The following is a 13320-nucleotide window of genomic DNA, read 5'->3' as shown; positions in this document are numbered from 1 at the left end:
AAGACCTGATATGATATGATCCTATAGATGCTTCGCTGTGGGCATGGCTGTGGCTTCGTGCTTGTAACACTGGATAGCGCCGGGCTGCGTGCTGTGTAGACGCCTAATTGGAGATTTCTATCGTCCCGGTCCCCGGGGCGGCAGGCGGTAGTTGACGTGATAGCTTGTTGGTAAACCAAAGGCAGGGGGCGATATGATATGATATGACCACCACGGCAGCCATTTTAAAGTTTCCTAACTTAGAAGATCAAGGGAGCCTTTTACAACAACTTTTTAGCCTTGAGTTGAAGACGAAGCCGGCGGGATCCCTTACTATCCCCTAAACTGGCATTCAACTACACCTCTATTATTTCAGTATCAGTACATAAGACTTAACGTCGTTCATTAACATAATAGGGAAAGGTTCGATAGTTAGTACAAACCGTAAATATAATTGGTCGATTTAGACATTTTCTTTTTCCTGGCCAATCCCTATGTATCAATACTGAAAATAATGGAGGTGTAGTTGAATGCCAGTTTAGGGGATAGGACATAGAGCCGCTTTTTTTTATGGGATGGCGGTTATTCGCTACGTTTCTATATATGCAAGGCGGCGTAAGAGAAAGTGCCCGCCATCTTCTAGGATATTACGAAGCACTGCGTATCGGCATCGTACGTGGGTAATCGATCGGGTTCTTAAGGAAGTATGTGCGACTTATACGCTTATAATAACATATGAACACTAGGTAGTTTGAGGCGTAAAAGAATGATAGACCTAACTCCGAAGTTCCTTGGATTAAGAGCGCGGTTATAGGAGAGAACATGAATATCGAGTTGGCGATTCGCTGTTATGGAAAGTAGATTTACGGACATTGTTATGTCTGGGTTTGGTCACTTTTGAGTGTTTATACGGAGGTATCGTCTACGGTCAATAGGTTCCACGCGGTATTACGAGGGCACACACTGGCTGGGCAATAGATTGCCGCTAAACTATGGTGCTTCCTCTAGTAAGACTTTGTCCGATTTTAGTAGAGCTTAGAAGTTAATGTGTTGGAGATATCCCAAGTCACTTTTATATGCTGAACAATCCGTAACCTAGGCCCCGGGCACCGTGTAAGTTAAAGATGGAATGTTGAAGAGGTTTATGATGTACTGATATTGTTTAACGCCGAAAGTTTTATAAAAACGCCATATGTAAGTGGTACCTTGCATCGATCCTTTTCTGGGTCACCTTGTAACTAGGTAACGAGGCCGCCAAGGTCTCGCTAATGATCGATTAGATTCGGTTGCTTTCCGAGCAATCCGAGGCCTCCGCAATGCGAGTATGTAGAGTAGTAGTTGTTCTCTATCTCGTTTCATCGTCAACTCTTGTAAGTATGAATGGAATGTTTTATTGCGTTTATTTAGTGCTTCTGACGAATGTATTGAATTGTTACTAATAGTACTTGTAACACCGGCACCTATAGCAAGTAGTTTACATAGTTAAGAGTGAGGCTCAAGCTTTGTAGTTTCATTACCCCATTAGCCTTTCATGTAGATATGTGTTTGATTTCAAATTGGTGATACAAACGAATCTTAACAATTAATAGGCGAGGCTAGGTACTGTAGATAACTTCATGCAAGGGCCCGAATCTAATAGCCCCAGATTCGTGGCGGCTCTGTGTAATATTGAGTGTCGTATGAAGATAGAGGATGTGCCTTTAAGAAAGATACTCTCAATTTAAATAAATACATCCCCAAGCGGGGTATGCATTTACCCCACTATGTATAAGAAAGTACCTACCGCCATCTAAGGTATCTTCCAGGGAATACTGAGTTCAACTATGGTAGATAAGATACGATCAACTAAGACATGCATGCTTTACACTATGCCAATGCAAGTTTCCGATTATAAAATCAAATCTATTGAATATAACTTAACTTTGAATAGTGGGAATTGTCTGTCTATCGCAAGGCTTTCTCATCTTTTACCACAAGAGTACCTGCGTACCCTTTGCCGCCGGGTCTGCCTGCCTCAACCACAGCGCAGCTCATTGGTCTACAATCCCATTACGCAATGAGGCGTTGAGTTTGAGTTGCGTTGGGACATAGGTTGCGACTGTGCCTTGCCTTGTACCTACCGTATGTACTTGACCTTGACTTACCTCGCCTGCAAGCCCGAACCTTATTAGGAGCGCGGCCTCGTTGCACTGCTCCGTTGCAGTCACCTATCATTCATCCCCATTTCTTCCCCCTTCTTATTCTCTTCCCCTCTCCATCTCTTTCTTTTTCATCTTCATCTTTTTTATTCGCCTTCCGTACACGACCTCGAAGACGGAAATATAGGAAAGTTGGGTAATTTATATAGGGCATCTATGTCCTTACCAATAGGCACACGGCTTTAAAACATGCCTGTTCCCGTTGTGGCTAAGGGTAAGTGAAACAAGAAGTCATTTGTCGTTTGATGTACACTACTTGGCTACCCCACGTCCGAGGACCAAAGTCGTTGCGGATCACAAACGTGACTGCCTGCTGGTGGCTCGAGTCCTAATTCATTGTGGCGAATAACGCGTACAAATCAGGAACCAACGAACCACGCAAGCTTATTTCTGTTTCTCTCAGCGTTTACGATTCTATTTGACTTTGTAAATTACCTAGGCGTCGTCATTTATTATATTCCACCAATGCTCTTTCCTAATAGCTTTAATAGCTTTACACAAATACCTTGACTCTCATACCATATTTCCCCTCCTTCTCTTTAATCATCCGTTTTCTCTTGGAACATCTACAATATGCCACCTATTAACCATGCTGTCGTCTCAGTCGGCGTCGTCGCCCTTACGGTTGCCGTCGCAGCTGCTGTAGCATTCTACGAATCACCTGAAATACAGGGCATGGCAAGCGACCTCCGACGTCGAATTGCCATCGCACTCCATGCTCTCGGCGATAGTATTACCCCCGCAGAACGAGAGAACCTTTTCAACAGGCCCGAGGATGCCGAAGGATTTTTACGATCTCGAGGTTTTGGTGCCGAAGGAGAACCGGGTGTCGATGCTGACGATGAAACCCGTCGAAGACAACGAGAAGAGATAATGTACTGGAATGCCGTGCGCGAGGCAAAGAAAGAAAAGGAACGCAAAGACCCAGAGAAAACAGATGCTTCGCGCCCGCGGAGAGGTTCGAGCTTCGATGACTTCATGCAACAGGATAACGCCGCCGAGAAGGGTGCCTTTGTTTTCCAGTCAGGATCAGAGCTCCAAAACACCGATGGTCTACTTCGACGACGTGGAGAAGGCGCTCGAGGTCTCGCCCAGTCTGTCTATACGAATCCTTTTACTGATGAGCACGGAATCGATGAGCACATTACCTTCGAGAACAGCTTGGTAGACCCTGAAAAGGATGAATTCGAGTCGGATATTTACAGCGCTAGCACACAACTTGGCATTAAGAGCGAAACCCCACGACTTGCTACTCTATCACCAACTCCTACTGACGTTATCCCGCCGTTAATCAGCGTTGAGAACCACACACCGGCTACGCAAGCACAACCTGCCCAAACATCCGAACGAGAATTAGGCCCTGACGAATTCATGACCGCTGGACAAGATGATAGAGATGATGCGTACAGCTCCATCCAAGCTTGGGCCCACGACGCTTCAACCGCTAGCTTCTATTCGCCATTACCAGTATCACCTGCCGAGCCTCTGTCAGATGCCGAGTTCTTGAGCGAAGGTGTTTTGACCCCAACAGACTCCGCTTCGCTAGCAGGCTCAGGTGAGGATGTTGGAGATGATGCTGTATCTGCTAGATCATGGACCGAAGGCCGACATTACGATGTCATGAGCGATGACGAGGGCATGATGACTCCTGCAAGCTGGACCGAAGTCGGAAGCGTTGTAAGCGAAAGTGATGCTGGCGTGACGCATGCAGCACAGCACTAAGAAGGACATCTCTTTCGTCTAACTGTTTCGCATATTCTCATGGCATGGCGTATTTGGGTAAGGGATTCGGACATTGAAAGGGTAATGGATTCAATATGGAGAGATGGATTACGTATCCTCGGTTATCAAAGCTTTGATTTATTTTGATAGAAGTATTTGGTTTATAAGATGTAGCATTGCGCACTAAATGGGTATCTACGGCTCGTCTCAGATAAAATGAAAAAAGGATTCCGTCAACTCTTACGCCCGGTCTCTAAGGCATTCTAGTCATCTCTCTATCGGTATCCTCTACCCTTGTAACTCCCGTAATGCTTAGTGGTGGCCAAACTTTCTTAATCCTTCTGCCCGCCCTTTAGTAATGTCTTCTTATAGTCCTCAAACAACTGCTCTACCGGCCCCCCAACTAGCTCGGTCCAGAACGCCTTCTCCTCGTACCTTTCCTTCCGCAGCTTCTCATTCATCCGGCGTATAGTCCCCTTGCCGAACCGGTCCTCGAGGTATTCTAGAAAATAGGCCGTGCCCTGGTACCCGACGTCCCATTTTGCGGGGACCTGCTCCCGGCTCCAGTGCGGCGGCGCAAGATCGCATCGCAAGCGCACCCAGTCGGCCACGCCTTCGATCAGGCCGCCCGGCGCGCGACCCCGTCCGTTCCACTGGTAGCAGTGGACGAGCTCGTGCAGCAGGACGCCGCGGATCTCGGCGGATTGGCGCGACGACGGGGCGATGGAGGAGATGTACCGGAGCGAGAAGTGGATTTCCTTGTGGTCCGGGTCGAGGTCCGAGCCCGTCGTGTAGGCTACGCCGTCCATGTCTCGCAGGACGAGGGTTACGGAGCGCGTGGGCGGGGGCGAGGAAGGGGGTTGCGAGTATAGGTGCGCGTGGATGGAGTCGATGCTGCTGCGGAGCACGGTGGCGGCGTTCACGGAGGAGAGGAATATCGAGGACCCTGGGTGTGCGACGTCTTGGACGTGGAGACGTAGGCGCGGGAGCGAGGTGGCGGGGGAAGAGGGGTCCTGGTTTTTGTCGTCGGTTGTCTCGTCGTCCTTCGGCCGCGTGGGGATGGCGGACGGGGCCGGAGCCGGAGCCGGAGATTCCGCGGCGTGAGACATACCGGGCATAAAGACCGGTTGGGGTACTGGCGTGGTTGCCGGAGGGAGGGGCATGGAAACAGGAGGACTGGTTTCCTCTCTGTATTGTGAGAGTCGGAGGTGGATGTGGAGGGTTTCGGTTCCGGAGAGGTTATTGGTTGCGCTGAATGGACTCATGGGGTGGGAAATAGAGTTATATATAGTATATAGGTATTTATGGTAGTATAGAGGAGGGGCAATTATCCAAGTCTATCTATAACTATTGGGGTATTGCGGATGATTGTTTAGTCAAGTTAGACTTGGAGATGATTGCTGCTGCGTTTAATACATAGGGGGGTGTTTACTACCTTAGCTGCCCAGGTAGGTAATGAAGCTTTAAAGAGGATTTGTTACTCGTTGCTTATAGTATATACCTATGCAATAGATAATGTGGTTTAATGCCAGTTATAGAAAATGTCTATACGAATAATTGGGTATCGTGTAAGCAAGCTAAAACGTTGATCGCATGAGGCTCTTTAGGCACGACAATATGATGATGTTTACTTGGTCAGCTTCAGCTTCGTTGTGCCCCTCATCGATTTCCTTGGCGGGGCAATTTGCTATTTGCTAAAATTGAGCTGCATTGGGGTTCTTAATCCTTCCATGTTGAGGGACTCTTAGCCCCTGCCTCTGGGGTGTCACAGACCTATTTCTTGCCTATCATGTCCCTACATGGATAGGAGGGATCAGTTAGTGCCCAAGAAGTGTTTTAGTGCTGTGCAGGACCCACAGAAGCACTCACAGATGTGGGTACCCTGGAATGCCGTTGTCGTGGTGCAGAAAGTGGCCATTTCCCGCATCAACAACTACATACTACAACAAAAATATGACAACAATCCCTAACATACCTCACATGAGAGAAAAAAAAATAACGAGTAACTTCGCAGAAATTGTTGGTTTCTATCACCTTTTTTTTCTATCTAAAAATCCCAGCTTCGTCCATATGCGCATCATTAGTAGAAAGCGACCAATACAATCTCCGGTGCCTTTTAATTAATATTAAATTAGCTCTGGAACAATCGTCGCAAACTTTTGTTATTTAAACCAATTCAATTTTCTGAAACTGTGTCAGTTCATACCACTACTACACCACCGTTCCTTAACTACCGAGGCCCCTATCTGCCCAACCGCGATAGTTCTGTAACCTAACTTCGCCGTATCCTGCTTTGCACGTCCATTGTACGAGCACGACTACATAAATCCGCCCTTATTTTGGGACCTGCAACGCACTGCCAGATCCTCATCCCCCTCCCCGAGGACCATGGCCGAAATGCTCACTGAGGATCAGGTCGCCGGCCTGCTGACTATCCTTAGAAAGGATGTCTCCGTCGACACGAAAGTCCAACACATCACTGCCGTTAAGTCGGCTATTAAACATTACAGCGTACCCGATGTCTGCGTCGCGCCGCTCTTCGAAGCCCTTCGGCTCGCCTCGAGCTCGCAGCACTCGGTCCTCGTCAATGCTGGCTTCACTACGCTAAACCACCTCCTGACGCGCATGTCGCTACAGGAGCCCAAATACCTTGCTAAAGAAGCGAAACACACGCTACCGCTCATCGTCGAGAAGATGGGCGACCAAAAGGATAAGATAAGGGGACTAGCTATACAAGCTATGGCCACCATGTATACCAATGTACCCATAGACGCCGAGAGGTTCGTGCGCAATACTGCTATGGTTGGAAAAAACCCAAGATCAAAGGAATCGAGCTTGCAATGGTTACTACAGGTATGCGCGATCCTCTACTAGTAACGCGATTATAGAGACACATATTCTGCCGGGACAGTCGCTAACTTGACCCAGATGCACAAAGATCAAGGGTTACAATTCCGTGCTTACGTACCGGCTTTGATGGAGCTACTAGAGGATGCCGACGGTATGGTTCGAGATGCGACCAAGAGCACGGTGATAGAATTGTTCAAGTTCGTGAAATTATATCCCCTATATAAGTAGCATGGCTTCTAACATCAACTACAGGGACGCGCCAAACGGAGCGAAGACCGATCTAAAGAAGCAGTTGAAGAACTTCAAAGTGCGACCTGCCATAGAGCAGGCTATAGTAAAGGAATTAGCCCCGACGTCTTCAAGAGCGGACCCCGAATCAAGACCCGCGTCGGCAATGCAGGTGCGACCAAATCTCGCAGCGAGCGTTTCCTCCCTTGCTAGCGAACGACCGATAACACCAATGCCCGAACCCAAGGCGGAGTCGGTCGAGCCCTCATACGTCAACACCAACCGAGAATTAGAAGATTTATTTAGAGATATGCACCCATGGTTTGAAGGCAAGGAGACCGAACAGAACTGGTTGAAAAGAGAAGAGAGCATGACTAAGTTACGGAGACTCGTTGCTGGCAACGTACCGTCGGATTTCCCCGATACTTTTGTTGCTGGTTGTCGAGCGTTACTCGATGGCATCCTCAAGGCCGCCAATTCCTTACGAACAAGTTTGTCTAAGGAAGCCTGCGCTTTCGTCCAAGATCTTGCCAATACCTTTGGGCCGGCAATCGACCCAATGGTCGAATTGCTGATGCAGACCTTTATAAAATTGTGTGCGGCGACCAAGAAGATTAGTTCCCAATTAGCTAATACGTCGGTGGATATCATCATCGGAAGGACTACGTATAATGCTAGGATCATGCAACATATATGGGGTGCTTGTCAAGATAAGAATGTATCGCCGAGGATGTACGCTACCGGCTGGTTAAAGACCCTATTGAAGAAAGAGGCACATCACAAGAATCATCTGGAGCATGGCGGAGGATTAGACATGATCGAAAAGTGCATCAAGAAGGGTCTTAATGATCCCAATCCCGGTGTCCGCGAGAAGATGCGCTCGACGTACTGGGCGTACGCCGCGATCTGGCCAGCGAGGGCAGAAGCGTGAGTTAATTAATATTTCTATTTTCCTGGTATGCTGGCTAACTGTTGCAAAGGATTATGGACGGTCTTGAGTCTACCGCCCAGAAGTTATTACAGAAGGATCCTAACAATCCAAATTCGCCAAAGAAATCTGAGCCTGCCCCTCGTCCGGGGTTAGGCCTTTCGAAGAGTACTATGACGGCCTCGAAGCCCTCCATAAGAGAAGCTATGATAGCACAGAAGAGGGCCCTAGCATCGAAGAATTTACCTTCTCGGCCGGCGTCGGCGATGGCGGTTACGCCGTCGCGGAGCGTATCCGGCGGCTCGTCGGGTACGTCAGCAACTTCGCATGCGACTAGTACCAATACCGCGACTCGAACGCGTGCAGATACGTCGACGAAGTCCCACGGTGGTATGTCGGTAGCTCCAATGCGACCAGCTAGGAGAAGGCCAGACGTTGCGCCCCGACCCGCTACTGCCGGGCCTTACTCTGTTCGGTCGCATGAAGGACCATCAAGAGAGCAGACAAGTCCTTCTCACAGCACGAAACAAAAGGCTGCGACCCCGAAAACGATCTCGGGATCTCCTAGAAGGACAGTCCCAAGAACTAAGCCCGGTCATGTGGCAACTGCCAGCGAGTCTAGCATTTCAACTCCGTCGAAGGAGGCGGCTCATAAGGCCGTTGCCTCTCCGAAAGCGAGTCCGGCGAAACCTAGTCCAGTGAAGGTTAAGCCAATAGTGAACGAAATCAGATATAGCAGTCCCTCCAATTCAAACGAAGATTTTACCCTTGTTGTGCCAGATATCGCGCAGTTGAAAGAGAGCATACAGATACAGCCCACTCCGCCCAAACCTTCTCCTAAAGTGCCGGTAATCGAAGCACCGGTAATCGAAGCACCGATAATCGAAGCGCCGACAGTCGAAGTGCCGATAGTTGTTAAAGATGAAGAAGTAACGGTCATTCACAGAGCTACAACCCCAACCCCAACACCGTCGAACTCACTAAAGGTATACGAAGATCCTTTCACGGAGGACGACCAGCCGGCACCTCGCCCAGCGGCGAATGGTATAGTCGATCGGCCAGTATTGGAAGATAAGCCTATCAACGAAGATGCTGCTAATCTCATACACTCCACGGAAGCGAACGAGGTCCTTGGTAGCCCTCTTGCGTCGCCGGATAAATCGCGTCAAAACTACCGTCTTATTGACAGCGGCATCGCCCGTGTGAAAGCGCAAAGCCTTGATGTGCATGGCTTCCGTAAATTACAGAGCCTTGTCCGTGATACTAAAGTTCTCCTTCCCGATGATAAGTTTAACGCCTTGCTGCTCGGGCTCTTCGAGTACATTGAATCGCCTCTTGATAACGTTCCTCCTGAGAAGGTTCAAGACGTAAAGGCACAAATTCTCGCTACCATCAAGTTACTACTGAAAAAGTCTCGCGATAGATTCCAGCCCCATGTGTCTAGGGGACTGGAGGCTTTACTCGCTGCGCGCACCCGCTACGACGCGCGGACGCACATTGTCAGCGGGCTGGAGCTGCTAGCAGATGAACTAGTGACAATTGGTGACGAGGGCGAGATCACGGTAACCATGACGCGCAACCTAAGCAACATGGATATGGACACGTCGGGACACCGCAGCCTGAGCATGGGGCTACACGTGCTGAAGGAGCTCTTAGACGCGCGGTCGTCGTTCACGCCTGGCGAAAACGAAGTAGCGGGCCTGCTCAACCTCGCGACAAGGTGCCTCGAGAGTAAGGAGAGCGGCGTCCGCATGGACGCCGTGCAGCTGTGCGTCGCGCTGCATGCGCGCCTCGGCGAAACTAGGTTCTGGGAAAGTATGAAGAACGTCAAAGACGACCCTAAGAGCCTTATCACGTATTATATCGTCAAGCGGCAGAGGGAGAACGGAGGGGTCCCTGCTTAGATGAGCGGCGGCTCCCGATTTTTCGCTCGAGGATGCGGTGTCTTTGCTTTCTTTCGCGGTCGTGGTCGTTATTGATAATACCCTATTTGGCGGTGGCGGGAAGATCTATCTAGGTTGTCCGTACCCGTGTCTGTGTCTGTCTAACTATTTACCTCTGTAGTATGATGGTCCGCGTCGGGAGGAATGGATGTATATCACTAGGGATAAGGGAGTTTGTCTGGTCCGGCTAGGTACGCATACTTATTTATACCTTGGGTACTCTCTACGGCTCCGTTCTGCGAAGCTCTGTTTACGGGGGGGCACGCGGTGTTTGGCAGGTGGGCAAACGGGAAAAGGGGAGAAAAGGAACGGGTACCTATGCCTATACTTATTACCTATACCCGCTAGGTACTCGAGGGGAGGGGGGAGAGACGTGCCTGTTTTATCGTACTCATTTTGTAATGAATAGTTGCTCACACTCTGTGGCACACTTGTAGATTCAATGGAACGGGGAGAGATATTTACGATTTAATATGGGAAGTTGTGTTTGTGATAGTAGGTAGGTATCGGATGCTCTTAGTTTTACTTTACGTTGAGGACTGTCGAGGACTAGGTATAAACTTGGACGAGATTTAATAGTTTTTTTTACGTTAATTAATTTTAATAATAGTGTTTTCAGGTCGATGGCATTCCGAATGCTGGAAGTTTGAGATAACGCATAGTTAGGAAGGTACCTATAGGTATATATATCCGGTTGGCGTAACAGGTGCTTGAACTTACATATCCAAGGTAGGTAGGTAGGTAGGTACGTTGAGTACTGCACCGCCGGTGCTGATGTTAGCGATGCGTTCGCGACTCGCGATCACAAGGAAGACACGAGAAAGCCTGTGTACAGCGGATCGGTCCCCAGACGTTGGTATCGTAGAGCCGTTGTGTTTTGTCGACGTCTATGTCGAGGATCGGCATGCCGTACCCGGCGCCTGTTATTAAGATCGATTTGGTAGACATGTCTAGCAAGCCCGGTTAAGTTGATTGGAATAGGTTCGGCCAATGTCTTTGGTTTCTTTCCACTTCCACTGAGGACCGAATGCGTAGTATAAGTGGGCTAGGGGTAGTTACAGGGGTAGATCTACATACTCGGGCTTGGGAGAGGGCTATTTCGCCAAGTTTCTGACTGTCCATGTAGTAATATACACGTTCTCCGCCTAACCAAATAACCTAATAGGCGGCTTATCACTGGTACATTGACAAGCGGCTCGTGTCAGGGCTTCATACTCATACCCACTTGTGTTCAAAAGGATATAGAGCTTTTAGTCGGGTTAGCAACAGTACCTGTGCTGCCTAATAATAGTTTACCCTTGATTAGAGGTCTATCTAAACTGGATTTAGCCTTGTGGTAACGCGAAAGAGGGCGATTTGTGTAATAAACAGAGCTCTTCATAATAGGTAGACTTAGCAAAAGTCATAGTGTTTTGTTGCCTGCTCCTTTCTAAGTCTCTCTGACAGGCCCTTTGAAATGTCGCCTAGCCTTAAGAACATACCAAATAACACTAAACAGAATAACGGTGCCGTAAACTAGAACGCTCCAATTGACCTCTCCAGGGGTAGGAGAGTTTACCTGGGGCCAGAACGACCAAAAAAGCAGAAGCATCATGTAAAGACAAGCGAAAACATTGTTGATAATCCCAAAAGGCTCAGGGACCTTCCAAGGGCCCCAAAATAGATTATCTGTGTGAATGACATCGGAAGCCTCTATGTATGGCTTTATACCGCCTGTGAAACGGTGCCAAAGTAGTAGCCCGCATGCAAGGAGATACGAGGAATGTAATGTTGTAACTAGTAATGAGAGCAACGTTGATAGGACAGCTGAAGATCCAAGAACAATCAATGAAAGTAACGTTGTGAAACCCATCGTACTAAGGATGGCGTATATTGGCAAGGCATTGCTGTTAAGCTAGATATAATACTATCAGCAAATACCTCTCATAGGATTCCATTTCGTATAACAAACCTTGACCAAGATTCTATCAAATGGGAGCCCCTTATCTCGAGCAAATGACCATATCATCCGGGAAGCTGATGCATAGGCACTGATGCTACTCATAATGACTATCACCAGTATCACACCAGCCACTTACAACAGAATGTTAGCGACCAAGGCAACCCCATAATCAACATAGTAGCGGACATAAATGTAGATGATATTAACTGAAGGTTTAACACTCACTTAGACAAGCGCCAGTAGTAGACTTGACAGCTGATTCAAATATTTGAAGAAACGGGTAATACAGAGTATCTGCGGCGGCGGCGGCAGCCGGCGCATCGCTAAGGCAAAATAGTAACGCAATTATCATGGCGAATGCGAGGGACCCGTTAATAGTGATTGTATAGATCAACGACTGTGGCACCACAGTGTTGGCTGAGCGTACTTCTTCAGACATATGTACAGCGCAGTCGGCACCAGTAAGTGTACCGGCTATCGTAGGAAGGCCAACAAAAAACGCTAGCGCTTGTGTTGGCCAATTGCCATTGTTACTGAAGACAGTGAAAACTTCAGAAGGGTCATTATGCGGTGCAAAGTAGACCAAAGGTATTAATACCCCGAAGAAGCCTAGCAAGTGCAAGACCAGGAAAAGCCCTTCGAATTTTGCAAGTATGCGGCCAGTTGTCGAGTTAATAAGAACCGAGAATAGCGCCACAGCAAACATTATGAGTACCGTATGCCATGAACGAGGATCATACGATGGGATAGATAAGACAACAATGCCTTGAATAAGTGTCGCTATCGAGAAGCTAGTTGTGATGGCTATGGCCTGCCAGGCCAGAGTTGTCAGCCAAGCCGTAAGATAGGTGAGAAAATTGGCACATGACTCTGGCGCCATCATAGCGACCCAATGGTCTGGGACGGAGTATATGCCTGTTAGCATGACTTTATTTTACGGATAGGTAATAATGGGCTTGAATCAATCATAGATAAATAGAAACATCGTTAACTTACATTGACCGCCGGCAGTGGGAGCCATCGAAGCAAGCTCCGCAATAACGATATACACCGAAGTGATTCCCACCCAGCCAACTAGAAACGCCCAGACAACTCCGCCAGGACCGACATTGAGGAAGGTAGGGACCGATGTGAATAGAATGCCCTCCCACGAAACTAGGACTGAACAGGATAGTCCTAGGCTAGACATGAACCCAAAGCTCCGATCGAGAAGCGGGCGCTTACCAAGACGCCGCAAGGTATTATCATCATGAGCAAATCGGAGGGTATCATCAGATTTCGATATAAGAGTTCCCGTATTCGCGCTGGTTGCGCGCAGTTCGATTACGTCTTTCGACATAGGTTATTGATTTCGAATTAAGAGTAACCGAAAGCAATAATGAAAATGCGTAACTTGCTTATATGAAAGGTAAATAATGGCTTCAGGCTTTGGTAAACGCGTGTTGCATCAAGGAGCCCATCACATGGCGGACATTATGGGCAGAGAACCCAACAGGCACGAGAGCTGGATATACATAAGAGATGGACTTT

The 13320-nt window shown here is 48.3% G+C and overlaps 4 protein-coding genes across 4 annotated transcripts; 2 read left to right on the top strand and 2 right to left on the bottom strand.

The window, feature by feature from the left end:
- Positions 1–1813: 1813 nt before the first annotated feature.
- F5Y00DRAFT_232371 (uncharacterized protein) lies at positions 1814–4127 on the top strand. The gene is made up of 2 exons (XM_048007163.1): positions 1814–2391; positions 2782–4127. Exons 1-2 carry the CDS (start codon positions 2367–2369, stop codon positions 3897–3899), a joined length of 1143 nt encoding a protein of 380 aa, XP_047866426.1. The 5' UTR covers positions 1814–2366; the 3' UTR covers positions 3900–4127.
- F5Y00DRAFT_232369 (BSP-domain-containing protein) lies at positions 4128–5556 on the bottom strand. Its single transcript, XM_048007162.1, has one exon. It carries the CDS (start codon positions 5162–5164, stop codon positions 4232–4234), a length of 933 nt encoding a protein of 310 aa, XP_047866425.1. The 5' UTR covers positions 5165–5556; the 3' UTR covers positions 4128–4231.
- Positions 5557–6155: 599 nt separating this feature from the next.
- F5Y00DRAFT_31506 (ARM repeat-containing protein) lies at positions 6156–9903 on the top strand. The gene is made up of 4 exons (XM_048013471.1): positions 6156–6752; positions 6828–6946; positions 7002–7904; positions 7958–9903. Exons 1-4 carry the CDS (start codon positions 6288–6290, stop codon positions 9807–9809), a joined length of 3339 nt encoding a protein of 1112 aa, XP_047866424.1. The 5' UTR covers positions 6156–6287; the 3' UTR covers positions 9810–9903.
- Positions 9904–11103: 1200 nt separating this feature from the next.
- Positions 11104–13129, bottom strand: F5Y00DRAFT_268273 (amino acid transporter; the record flags this gene model as incomplete). The annotated part of the gene is made up of 4 exons (XM_048012225.1): positions 11104–11742; positions 11800–11921; positions 12016–12687; positions 12787–13129. The coding sequence occupies 4 exons, from the start codon at positions 13127–13129 to the stop codon at positions 11278–11280; spliced, it is 1602 nt and encodes a 533-aa protein (XP_047866423.1). The 3' UTR covers positions 11104–11277.
- Positions 13130–13320: the final 191 nt, after the last annotated feature.

The sequence above is a fragment of the Daldinia vernicosa genome (assembly GCF_022497035.1).
Source record: "Daldinia vernicosa strain CBS 139.73 unplaced genomic scaffold F5Y00scaffold_14, whole genome shotgun sequence".
NCBI classification, from domain to species: Eukaryota; Fungi; Ascomycota; class Sordariomycetes; order Xylariales; family Hypoxylaceae; genus Daldinia; species Daldinia vernicosa.
Note: the sequence above shows the minus strand (reverse complement) of the source record. Positions and strands in the feature narration are given on the sequence as shown.

What these genes read in the sequence shown, in the direction of transcription:
- F5Y00DRAFT_232371 (XM_048007163.1), top strand. Translation starts at nt 2,367, where the DNA reads ATGCCTGTTCCCGTTGTGGCTAAGG. An exon ending in TGTTCCCGTTGTGGCTAAGG is followed by an intron (nt 2,392 to 2,781) that starts GTAAGTGAAACA and finishes CTGTCGTCTCAG; the next exon opens with TCGGCGTCGTCGCCCTTACG.
- F5Y00DRAFT_232369 (XM_048007162.1), bottom strand. Translation starts at nt 5,164, where the DNA reads ATGAGTCCATTCAGCGCAACCAATAACCTCTCCGGAACCGAAACCCTC.
- F5Y00DRAFT_31506 (XM_048013471.1), top strand. Translation starts at nt 6,288, where the DNA reads ATGGCCGAAATGCTCACTGAGGATCAGGTCGCCGGCCTGCTGACTATC. An exon ending in ACGGTGATAGAATTGTTCAA is followed by an intron (nt 6,947 to 7,001) that starts GTTCGTGAAATT and finishes CATCAACTACAG; the next exon opens with GGACGCGCCAAACGGAGCGA. An exon ending in TGGCCAGCGAGGGCAGAAGC is followed by an intron (nt 7,905 to 7,957) that starts GTGAGTTAATTA and finishes ACTGTTGCAAAG; the next exon opens with GATTATGGACGGTCTTGAGT.